Genomic DNA, 12,708 nt, shown 5'->3' on the forward strand with positions numbered 1-12,708 from the left:
TGTATAATTGGCCTAATTTCCATCGAGGGTTTAATTCGGATCAGAATGTAAGAACCAACCAACTACAGTCGAGTATTCCTCTGTATAGTCGAACGACCAGAGAATGCTCGACTGTAATCGATTCTACATTTTGATCCGGATTAAACTTCAGTGGAAACTACACTATTGATATGACTTATTTAAGATAAAAAATATAAAAAAGATTCCAAAAATTTATTTAAAATATATATTTTAAATATGCCGGAGTCTCCGTACGCACGCACGTACACACGCACGCACAATAAACAGATATATGTATATAATAATATATATTCATATATTTATTTACTATCATAAAAAAAAATAAAACAATATTATTGAAACATAATTTTAGTTTGATAAGAACTAATTATTTCTTAGTTCGCACTTCAGAAAGCAAAGAGAATGATTTTTGAAAGTATAAAGAACATGGGTAAGATAAGTACAGGCTGCAATAACCCTTTCCACTCCATATGAATAAAAGCGACAGAAAAATAAACTAAGAAAAGTTACAAAACATATATGTACGTAAAAATCAAAATATACATACTATACAAGATGGAATAATTCGATCGAATAACTATTATTAGAATTGAAGCGAATTGATGTCTCAATCGTGAAATAAAATCACAGACCAATCGATCGCTCGGGGCTATCGGAAGCACGACGGGGTCAGTGATCGAACGAACGCTTTGTTTACGTCTAAACGCGTCGTAATTTCTACAACGATAATCTCCTTCCCGGATTTTGTCTCGTTTTGATTCACTTAGGTCCACATGAAGACGCAATACTAATTTCGCACACAACAAATCGCGATGATAACATGCCAACTAACTGATTCATTTCAGAAAGTTATGACTTTTGTCATCAGTTATCAAGATATTCAAGATAGGATAGGATAAGAACGCTAATTTTCAAGTGAAATGAAAAGAACAATCACTTGCGAATTCTGAAAAAATTCTATGAATGGTTTAGACATTTTATCCTCTTTTATCCAATGACATGACCTTCAAGCTTGACTTCCCGAACAATAGTAATGCGTAGTATACGATCAGAACAAAGCGACTCCCGCGTGAGATATACGAGTAAAAGTATCGATCTACCGCTAGAAACGGCCAGCAGAAATCAGAGAAATGCATGAATTTTCTATTCAGAATTATATTTAACAAATATATAAATTTGGCGGTGCATAAAATTATAAAACACATGAGCGACTTGCGAAAATTAAATAAAAAAAAAAGTACGAGGCTTACGTTCAAGATAAAATTACACAATAAAATGTGATAAAATGGATGTCAACTGGACGTAATTTCGTACTTACTTGTAAGCACTCTCGTATCCGAGCGCCAAATTTTCGCCAAATTACACGGCAAATCAACGGCAATATCAGTGACTACACGATCAGAAGAATCCAGTCGCGATCGAATCGTCCACAAAAGAGATGAGAAGCTTGGACTATGGGGACACGCCGCATCTGCTGCACCAGATGCACCGTACAGAATTACGAGGCCCGACCAATCGCGCGAGACTCAACGGCCTGCGAGCGGGGCATACCGAGATGCATGGTGAGCTTGGGAGTCCATGAGGGCGTCGAGAAGACTGCGTTCCTCCGGAGAAACGCAAATCAACGAGAAAGAAAATTCGCATCTGTCCTCAAACAAAAAGAAAATTAATGCCGAGATTACGCATTTGATTACTAAATCAACATTGTTTAAAGAAATAGAAAATTGATAGGGTATGAGTATGGAATTTCACGAATATTGAACATTCGCAAAATAAAAGACTTGCGCTAATTACATAGAAAATTGAATCCTGAAAATAAGTTAATTTTCATATATAACAAAAAATATCATAGATATTCATAATTGGTTCTTATTCAAGATTATCTTAAGTAATATCTTAAAATATTAATATAGCTCTGTGATTAACTTATGACATTTTGAGACTGTATTTAAGATAGTTTCAAATACCTATAAGAACTGATTATGAATATCAATATACAGACACAAGACACACTCAAACATGAATAGTTTCTAAGCTAAATGATGCTTTCCAGCAAGAGAGATATAGTATAACATAGATTATATATTACTTGAGCTTTAACATTGGAAAACAACAAGAATGTAATGATTCATTCTATTACACTGTATTATCTGTGTTTCTTGCTGGAAAATGCATATAGTGTATTAAAGATGCTCTTCGAGCACAAGTTTTACACCACTGATACACTATAGCAAAAATTATTCATTATCGAACATTGTCTATATTTTCTATTTATTACATTATAAGCTGCATTATATTATATATGAAAGTTAACTCATTTCACCGGGATTAATTTTCACACACACACACACACACACACGCGCGCGCGCGCGCGCGCGCACACACACACACAGACAGTATGGGATCCTTTATATAAAAATTACGATTAGGTTCCTTCCGCTTGACTTAGCATTTCAGAGTTTCATTAAACAATAAATGGCTTATCAAACTCGCATGCTCAATAATGCTGAGGATACATCAAGAAATAATATTAACTTCATCAAATACCTTTTTCCTTTTTTTTTTATTAATTCACTTCGATATTGTTGTAGCCGATTTATGTCACATACTCGCACGTAATTATCTTCCTAAATTCACAAACAAATGCATAGTCAAAACTATATTTCAAAAAATTGATCTTCAGTAACTTCTCGCATGCTATTGTGAGAAATATTGGGACACATTCGTCTAGATTTTTCTATATAACTGTAAGCGAAATAATTACTTGCGAATACTGTCTAATTCTCTGTACATTCTACCTATAGTTATTTAAAGATTCGCTGAAAAACAATTCATTCGCATGTACTAACGAGAGATGCAACAAGCTTTCAGAAAACTCACTTCGCTTTATCCTTTTTCGCAAATGTTATCCTCGATATATATAAAAATAATGCTCGTTCTTTGTTAAAAAAATTTGATCAAGCTACTACAATACTATCTGCAACAGTGAAAGTTATTTGTCGCAGAAAGATTAACATCTTTAACCATCACATTTAACTGTACATTCGACTGTACAGTGCATGTGTTACTAAACTGAAAGTCGAAAATATATATCGTCAATAAATTGGTTTGTTAACCGTGCAAACCAAACTTAATTAATTTCGCAATTAGAATGTGTAGTTACTTCTCTATCATTTTATCACACTGTTCGTTAAATAATATTGTATTGTATTTACATAGATATCCTGAATCATGGTATTTATATATAGTTTTTTCTACGATCTAAAGAACACTATTATTTCACGCTGAAAAACTTGGAGAAATATACAATAGCGTATGTATCACGCTACAAAATGTAGAAGAGTAGAAAACTTTCGGTATACGCTGCCGTTACTTAAATATAAACATTTTCCTAGACATTACCGAGAATTCGTTTTCCAGGCGGCTGTCGACTTTGTACTTTCCATAGTATTTCTGAACTATCTTTCTTGCTACATTGTGTGTTTTTATGTTATTATTAATTTAATGTTATTAGGAATTGACATATCTAATCTAGGTCGAATACAGAACGTTCGCCTCGCTAACAATAATGTTAATACGCTTTGAGTTATTGCTCGACGTAAGTAGCTTCATTCAGGCCACGGCACGCTCACGATAGTCTCTTCTCAATGCAATTGCAGATCAATCGAGGATCACGATGGATTATTGTTCCACTGGATACCCGTGCGGTATCATAAATATCTTTCTATGTACATGCATAACATGTACTTAATTTATTAATATTTACAAATACACAGCTTCTTAAATTGTGATTTTCACCATGTGAAAGTCTCTTTTTAAACGAGTTTCTTCTAGGTTCGTTTACTGCTCGCTGAAACTGCGCTTCTGCCACATTTGAGATTTGTCATTCTTTTTCTGAGCAATATTATTTACATCTGCAAATAAGATGATGCATGGTTATGAATTTACAAGTAGAAATTTTATGAGAAATTTTACATATGACATTACCTATCGCATCGCGATTCATTTCCGTTGTCACATCACCACTTAACGATTTTGGTAACTTGATCTTATTGATCTGTTGCTGATTCTGCATCTCAGACACAGTCGTGAATATTATGTTAGTAAAGTTCTTCAGTCCGTTATACGATTGTTCCAACTGCTTTAACTTGCCAATTAATTCTATGTCGGTTGTGCGTACCTCGTTCATCTATAACAATTAGAAATATTGATGATTAACAAAACATCGATCAGTAGAATCTTGTATTAATGTGCACCTTTTTTGTTAATTGTTGAATCGATGCTAGAACGGAAGCCTGCTCAGACATTTTAACGCACTCCCCTTGCAAAGATATCATTGTTGTATTAATGGCTGCTGTTGCTTCTTGAAGTGAAACTAATTTTTTCTGTAATGATAAAAATGAGATGTAACAATTTGATATTCCAAATATGTATTTATTATAAAATCTATATATCACATGATACTTACGCGATCTTTGCCTTGATCATCGGCGACCCATTGCAATTTGCTCGACAAGGTTTCATTAACATGCGTTAAATTATTCATTAAATGAGATATCGTGAGGTTTAGTTTGTCAGTCTTAATTTGCGTTTCATCAATGCTCAATATTTGAGGCTTTTGAGTAATGTTCGACAATTCTAATATAGTGTGCTACAAAAATATGGCGATGAACGTTGAACAAGTTAATTTTATTTCTACTATTTTCATTTCCGCTTCAATATTGATTGTATTTACCTTAATACTGCTAATGTTTTGTTGCATAGTAGTCTGTGCATCCTGTACCCTCATATTCGTCTCTTTTAGGGTATTCACTGTGGCTCCGAGATCCCTTATTTGACTACCAAATGTTGCAACGCTAGTTGATAACTCATCCAAGCGTTTCGGCAAATTGGCCATCTCGGGCGCGGCTTGAAAGTACTCCTGTACTTTATGCAAGTCCTGCTGAATATGCGCCAACTGTAAAAATATCGATCCAGAAGGATGTGAGTCATCCGGGTCAATAATCGGTCGCAATTGAATTATGTTACTTGTGCGGTTTTACCTGTACCGTAAAATTATTTATCTGCTGTTTAAGATCGGACAGTCTGGAGAAAATTATTGTTTGGTTGTTCTGGAGATCTCTCGACAACGAATGGCATTTCTGTAAAGCGTCCGGGACACCCTCGCTGCCCGCTATCACTGTAATATAAAAGACATTAAGCACAAAAGTGCAAAAAAGTATAGAATTATGAGATATCATAACGATTCTAAGTTCTGAAAGGTTCTAATTAAAAATATTTACAGAAATCGGTTTTTCGTGCAAAAAATGTACTAAATTTTGATAAATATTTATTGGAAATACTAACTAGATATTTCCTAAATGTAAACATTTATTACTTTAACTATTATTTTTTTAATAAATAAATATTTATTGTAAGTAAATGTTTAATTACTATTTATGAAAAATATATATATTAGAAGCTTTTCTATCCATTTTTCACAATAGTATTTATGTTCCTGAACAATGTATACTGAAAACATCATTTAAACATCATACTTGTGCTTTCAAGAAGCAATCATGATTATATAAGATAGTTAAGCACGTTACTGCAAAAAGATATTTGCTATCGTAAATTTTTATATTTATATTTATACTTTAAGATTGAAACTGATGGAATAGCTCTACCTTAAGATTTAATAAATTTTTTGTCTCAATGTACATTAGATATTATATATAAAAACAATTATATTGCATATTCAAGTTAAGTTTAGATATTTTCTTCTCTAATTATTAACTTGATTTAACCACTTAATGCTGAACTTTGCAGATGCTAGACCAATACCTTGGTCTAATTCGGTTCGCAGAGCGGTAAGCTGTTGACGAACGTCGATGAATAACCATATCAGACTGGCGGTCGCTAATACTGAGGCACATGCCAAAAAAGCGTTACAAGCTTTAAGGAATCCGGGACAAACATGTCCCCTTCTGCCTCTGCATTTGCGTCCGTTTCTAGTAGAGACATTCCAATATTCCGAACGATCGTCGCTACTGTCAGTCAACAATTCCTATAAAAATGTAAGAGAAACAAATGTATTTTCTATAATCAGAATTAAAAAAATAATAACATAATCTTCATTTATATTACAGTCATCATTTCTTTTTATAAGTATTTCTTATCTTCCTTTTTCGCACTGAATTTTGTTTTAGATTTTTCAAGCACATTAGCGGAATATTTTTCATCGACGAGTTTGTATTCATATTTTGACTCTCTTATTTTCGGGGAACAGTGCAAACATTGACACAAATGATTTCGAGAAGATAATTTGTGTTTTCGCGTCTTTGGTGTAAAATCTATGCTGGTGCCAAATATATCTTTCATTATACATTACATATTTAGGATCTTACTTCATCTATCATTTATTTTTCATCGTTCACTTCGAGAACCACTTTGACTATCACTTTGTTTTTCACAGAGAAAAAATCGATATCGAATTTGCGAAGAAGTGTTTAGAAAGTAAAGATATAAATTTTTTAATTTGTAGTTTTACTTTCTAAACACTCCTTCTTTACTTTCTAAATACACTATTTACAAATCTTTCACTGAGAATTATTGATACACATACACTTTATTTTTCGATATAGTTACCGCCATTCAAACTTTTATTAAATCTGGAAATCTGCTTTTGTATTCCTATATCATAGAATTCTGCTAGCCTTTTGAATCAACGTAATCTCTTCTTTCATTTTATATCATTGTCAAACTTCTTTCTGGTTAGATGTTTCTTAAGAAATGGGCATTCAACGAAAATTCATAAATAAATCATCAGTCTTTTTATAGTGATAATATGTTTGTGACTCAATATGTTTATGACAAAATGTCATGAAATGATGTAAATTCTCGGAAGGTCTGACGTTCATTAATGTTCACGGTGATCCATATTTTGAACTTTTATCTGACTGGGAAAAAATTTGACGACGTTGAGATAAAAGAAGAGATCATGATGTGATTCAAAAGACTGGCGGCAGACCTTTGAGACGCGGGAATACAAAAATTGATATTTTTTTACAAAACACCTATTAACTATCAATAAGTATTTTGAATAACTATGTCGAAAAAGAAAAATGTATGTATATAAATAATCTCACCGAACAATTGGAAAAAACAATTTTGCTGAAGTATCTAAAAATTTATATAGATATAACGGAATAAATCTGAGAATAATTTTATTGAATCATCAAAATAATTATGTAGAAAACTGAAGCATGATGAGTAATATTGCAAAAAGTTTTAATATTATATAACAATCAGTTTGAGCGTCCTACATAATTATCTTGATGATCTAACAAAATTATTTTCAGATTTGTATCTAGCTAAAATTTTAGATACTTCAGTAAAACTGTTCTTACCGTGAAGAATTGTGAATAGATTTTTAAAATAAATTTAAAGTTTTTTTGTATCTTTATTTTCCAAACATCCCTTGTAATTATTTTACTCACCTGCGAGCTGCGTTTCCCGGAATTCCGACGGGAGATAGCGTGCGCCGGTGCCAGAGCGTCAAGTTCCTTTCTCTTCTTCATCTTCTTCGTCGGCTGACGAAGCGGCACCGTCACTGCCACCGAGTCCATCTCAAGCAAAACCGCGCCACCTATTTTTTAGGATATCCTTGACGAATTCCCAATTAATACACTTCACTTTCAATGTTTTTCGACAGACACTGCACGATCGCCGTGGGTTTGGAGAATCGTTTCGTTATCATTTCTTAATTATTAGCTAACAATAATGCTTGACCGCCGACACAAAATTTGCGCAACTTCTCGATACCTACATGAGCTCAAACAGTGCGAATTAATCGGCACAAAAACCTTCACTTCAGTCTACATCTTCGTCTGCGAAAATATCGAAAAATATTTAATTTAATAGCTTTCTCGCTATGCTTTCGGGGCTCGCAATCGTCCAGAGAGCTGATAAACTAATTAATTCGCAATTCTCATTCAAATATTAATTGTATCTCATATATCTATGCATATTCGTTAATTGATCACTGCTTCTAAAATTAATTATATTTCACGGATAAGTGACTGTATTACAAAATGTGTAATAATTGAACGATATCGCTACCAAAATTATTGCTGCAATTAGCGTCAAAGTAAAGTTTCACAATACTAATAATAATTTAAAATTGATTAACACAAATATTAATTAAAAACAACTGATATAAAGTTCATTAATGCAAATAAACATGTTAATGTAAGTGCTAAGACTTCTCAAGCAATTCCTCTGATAAAGAAATTAATTTTGAATTAAATGCTCTGTTAAGTAAATTGTTAGATAAAAATAGGATTATAAACCATCACATTTAAATGTAATATTTTAATGTAATATTAGGTAAAAAATATACATATAAGAATGAAAACTCTTGGTAAAAAATTGTATAATAATATTATAATTTTAATCAACGTTTCTCAACTCCAGCACTATTTTTTATCTCATGATATTTTCAATTCAGAAACGATATTTTTATTAAATAATTTATTAAATAAAAAATGTCCAACATAAATCTATTATTACACTTCATTATATTATCACATTCGCGATAGTTGTGTATCTGAAGAGCCAGATTTAAAACTCTCGATTAAAGTTTAATTAGCAGTTTGTTATCGCAATGAAGCGATAATCGTAGCATGATAAACAACGATACCTTACAAACAGTGCAACAAATCAACTGTACATCCAAACACGCTCTTTACAATTTCACGCTATCACAATTTCATAAACACAGGAGAGGAACTGAAATATAGGAAGTGAATATATAATCTCGACGAGAGATGAATTTTATAAGCAGAGAAAAAAATCCTACACGTGATTGCGTCATGGAAATTAGAAGATTTTAAGAAACTAAGTGGACGGACGAACTTTATGTACCGAACGTTACAACGACGCGTTCATCACTGAGGCAAGAAGCTCTTATCAGTCGGCCGGTACCTGATCACCTTTGCATTCACACACGTATGTACACATATATACCGATCGAAAAGCTGGATTTGAATTGAACATGCGTGACACGCAACGATGTACAATGACTATTACATCTTAAATGAAAGAACGACCGCATCAAAATTGCTCAACGGCGAGAAAAAGGCAAAGAGCTGGCTTTGATAAGAGCAATCGTTGTCATAACGTTAATCTTTCCAAGGCTCTCTTTATATTTGTACGACGGTAGAATTATTTGATAAACGCGATAATGAACGCAAGAAGTGCTTTAAATGTTTGATCATCGCTCGTAAGAATCTGATATACATAGATATTTTTCAAACGAAATTTAATTATTAATCCTAGTTATGGTAATTTGATAATAGAAAAGTTAACCTTGCTTCGCGAGCAAAGAGTTGGAATCGTTTATATCGTTTTCTGTTTTAAACATAGTCCAGAATGAATCGAAGAAAAACGGAATATATAAATATCGAAATAATAATAAATAATTAATAATTAATTTTAGATAATGAAATCGATTAGATAAGAGAGAGGAATAAATCCGATTAACTATATTGATTAGAATCGTTATTTTTTGACAATTTCGAAAATTCAAATTCTTTCGAAGCTTCTTTCAAAGAATTTAAATCTTCGAAATTAATTTCTAACTTCCGAATTTTAAGATGCCTTTAAGCTTCAAAAAATTTAATTATAGAGAAAAAATTAAAATATATTTGTAGTATATTTTTTATGAAAATATATGCGTTATTGTTAGCTATATTAAATTAATAATTATATAATTTTAATTCTTCGTTTTTAATGCTTTCGAAATTTCGAAGTTCAATGTTCGAATGTCGAAACCTTCAAAGTAAAATATCAACCTTACTATTGATAGCCTTCTTACGAACAAAATATACAAGTACGAATGTCAACTGTATTAAACTTTTTGTCTTTTTGTTTCGTAATTGATTATTTAACCACGTAAAATCAGCGTGACGATAATATTATCATTTAACCTATTGACACTTCAATTGATATTACTATAATTATGTAGTTATTGAATGATGGAATTATTATGGCTAAAACGAAGCAGTGAAAATTAATTTGTTCAAAAATTCTTTTATTTAGGGTCTCTTGAATGTCCGTTCTTATTTTAACACGATTTAAAATCCAATTTAAAGGGTTTCGGGTGCGAATTAATTAATTCTATATGATGTGGGTCGATCGCGCGCGTCTGGATGGAAATACGTTGCGACACAATTACTTGCTCGCGGCCCTGAACTCGATAAGATACCGATTGTGTGAGGAAAAAAGGCCATTTTATTGTTCACATTTAAATATTACTAGTTTCAAAGTAGCTATATATATTATATATTATTCACACCTACTATCGATAAAGTAAATTTTTCAGACTAAAAAAATATCATCAGCTCTTCATTGAATTAAGAATCTAAGAAGGAAGATAAAAAAAGAGCAATGTCGAGAGAGAAACCGTTGCAAAGCAGAATTGAAAAATCTTGGAATTTTATAGTTGTATGAACGTATAAAATTTTAATGCACTGAAACTCCAAGCCTCCGGAATTTTGGCGAATTTACGAATACGGAAAAACAAAATCTACCGAATATGCATACCCGCGAGTCGACGACAAATGCAATTTTGCATGCATACTATTAATGATAAATAAGACGATTTGATTACTGTAATAATCGATTTCGCTTAATCACCATGGCTGAAATCCTCTTTTCATTGATACCTAATTAAATCGCATGATTGCATTACGTTATCGTGGACGTATTTTTTGCAGAGTCATGTATCTTCAAATCTTCGTTTTGTGCACAACGTTGCATGTCGCTTGAATTATGTTTCACGACGAAGTTGCGATAACAATGAGGTTGAAAGAAAGGAAGCAACTGCGTATATCGGCAATGCTAACGACAAACGGTTAGATACCTTGCTAATTAAGCGGATGTTGCTTAGCCGTCTGTCCTCGCCGATATACGCAGAACTTTCGTGCGTATATAACTGTATGACTAATTCTGTCGATTAATTAACATTTAATACCATATGAAGCATCAAGCCTTTCATCGTCGGTTTCTCTCACATACATTCTATTCGCATTTTAAAAGTCTATGAACGGAATGAAAGGTTTTGTTAAAGTAAAAATTCAATTAGATACAGATCTAAAATAATTTTATTATTTTAGACCATCAAAATAATTTTATTATTTTAGACCATCAAAATAATTTTATTATTTTAGACCATCAAAATAATTATGTAGGACACACAAACTGGTTGCTGGAATGTCAAATTTTTGCAACATTGTCCGTTATGCTTGAGCGTCTTCTATATAATTATTTTAATATTCCAACAAAATTATTTTCAGACATGTATTTAGCTAAATTTTTAGATACTTTATTAGAATTATTCTTTCCGTACATAGATAGTCGGCTATCTTATCAAAATACATTCGGTATTCAAAATATTAATCATTCTGATAAATATATCCAATTCAGTAAATAATAAATACGAATCGATTATTGAATTGATAAACGAAAACGAAGCAGCTGATACAATACATCATTACACGCGCAATCTGCATATATCTGAAGTAAATGTATTTAAAATAAATTATATACACTAAAAAAAATTCTAAATTTTAATGAATCATTTATTTGAAATATTTATTTGAAAATACCAACTAAATATTTATTAAATATTATACAGATATATTTATTTGATACAACTATAAATTCAACTTAATAATCTTTTTTTTTATTGAATAAATATTTATTTATTGTAAATAAAGTTAGCACAATTCAAATAAATATTTATTAAAATTCAGTACGTTAGTTTCTCAATGTACAGAATTATTGCCAACATTTAAGTTTGAGATTGTAGTTGGCGCTTCTTCAGTTAGTTAGTTACTTAACAATATCCTATATTAAATTCTGAAGAGAAAATGCGATATCATGGAAGTATCGACGATATGTCGACTCAACGCCGGAGTTTCCGTACGCGTGTCTGCTTAAATATTCATTGCATTTGCGTCAGTAAGGGAAATAGAATTGCGATCGCGCAACAATACGCATGCAAGCTTATGTCAATGGCACGCCTCTTTTTCCGCCTTAATTAGGAAAAGCATCTCTTCTCACATGAATAAATAAAAATCAGTCAAGAAAAAAAAAAGAAAAAAAACGACGAGGCAATTCTCTCATGGTCAGCGTCAAATGTTACGTGACGATCCTACGACAAATAAATTAATAACGAAAGTCGGAAACTACTTCTTGTGTGCTCTCATAGAGGCTAATCTTTTAAATGTAAATCTATGTAAATGTCAGGGACGACTTTACGCTCCCCGTATATGTTCCTCGCGGCATGCAAATCAATTTTATCTTGCTCGCTTTTGGCATCATCTAATTTATCACTTCCAATTTATTTGCATTTGTGCTTTCTGTCTTTAATTTCCTCTTCTTTTTTCATTACTTAAGAAATTAATCTTCTATGTTAATCTCATTCAAATATTAAAAATATTTTTCTGATCGTTTTTTTCTGTTCCATATCTATTTGTATATGCATTGTCTCGTGTTTTTATCTACGAGATATTCAATCCATTATTAACGTGAGATATACAATATTAATAGTTACATCTAATAATTTCATATTTAATAAAAATATTTAATAAAAAATATTTAATAAAAAATACTAAGGATTAATATCTTTTTTAAATTCAGATT

The 12,708-nt window shown here is 31.7% G+C and overlaps 2 protein-coding genes across 8 annotated transcripts in view; both read right to left on the reverse strand.

The window, feature by feature from the left end:
- Window positions 1-1,560, reverse strand: part of LOC108690077 (cysteine and histidine-rich protein 1 homolog) — an 8,529-nt gene extending 6,969 nt beyond the window's left edge. Inside the window, exon 1 of the mRNA XM_018197180.1 lies at window positions 1,340-1,560. The gene's annotated coding sequence lies outside the window, so the exon portion shown is untranslated. The remainder of the gene's footprint in view (window positions 1-1,339) is intronic.
- A 1,652-nt stretch (window positions 1,561-3,212) lies between these two features.
- Window positions 3,213-12,708, reverse strand: part of LOC108690072 — a 12,078-nt gene continuing 2,582 nt past the window's right edge. For 2 of the 7 annotated variants that reach the window (XM_018197173.1, XM_018197174.1), the window contains exons 3-8: window positions 5,064-5,200; window positions 4,757-4,978; window positions 4,490-4,672; window positions 4,278-4,406; window positions 4,009-4,210; window positions 3,213-3,935 (exon numbers count right to left, since the gene is read on the reverse strand). In XM_018197173.1, coding sequence (XP_018052662.1) covers window positions 3,862-3,935; window positions 4,009-4,210; window positions 4,278-4,406; window positions 4,490-4,672; window positions 4,757-4,978; window positions 5,064-5,200 — 947 coding nt within the window. In that variant the 3' untranslated portion in view covers window positions 3,213-3,861. Of the gene's footprint in view, window positions 3,936-4,008; window positions 4,211-4,277; window positions 4,407-4,489; window positions 4,673-4,756; window positions 4,979-5,063; window positions 5,201-5,844; window positions 6,068-7,499; window positions 8,051-8,701; window positions 9,268-12,708 lie in introns of those variants that run through there. The other 5 variants (XM_018197171.1, XM_018197172.1, XM_018197170.1 and 2 more) reach the window with 5 other exon arrangements.

Source organism: Atta colombica, unplaced genomic scaffold, assembly GCF_001594045.1.
Source record: "Atta colombica isolate Treedump-2 unplaced genomic scaffold, Acol1.0 scaffold293, whole genome shotgun sequence".
NCBI classification, from domain to species: domain Eukaryota; kingdom Metazoa; phylum Arthropoda; class Insecta; order Hymenoptera; family Formicidae; genus Atta; species Atta colombica.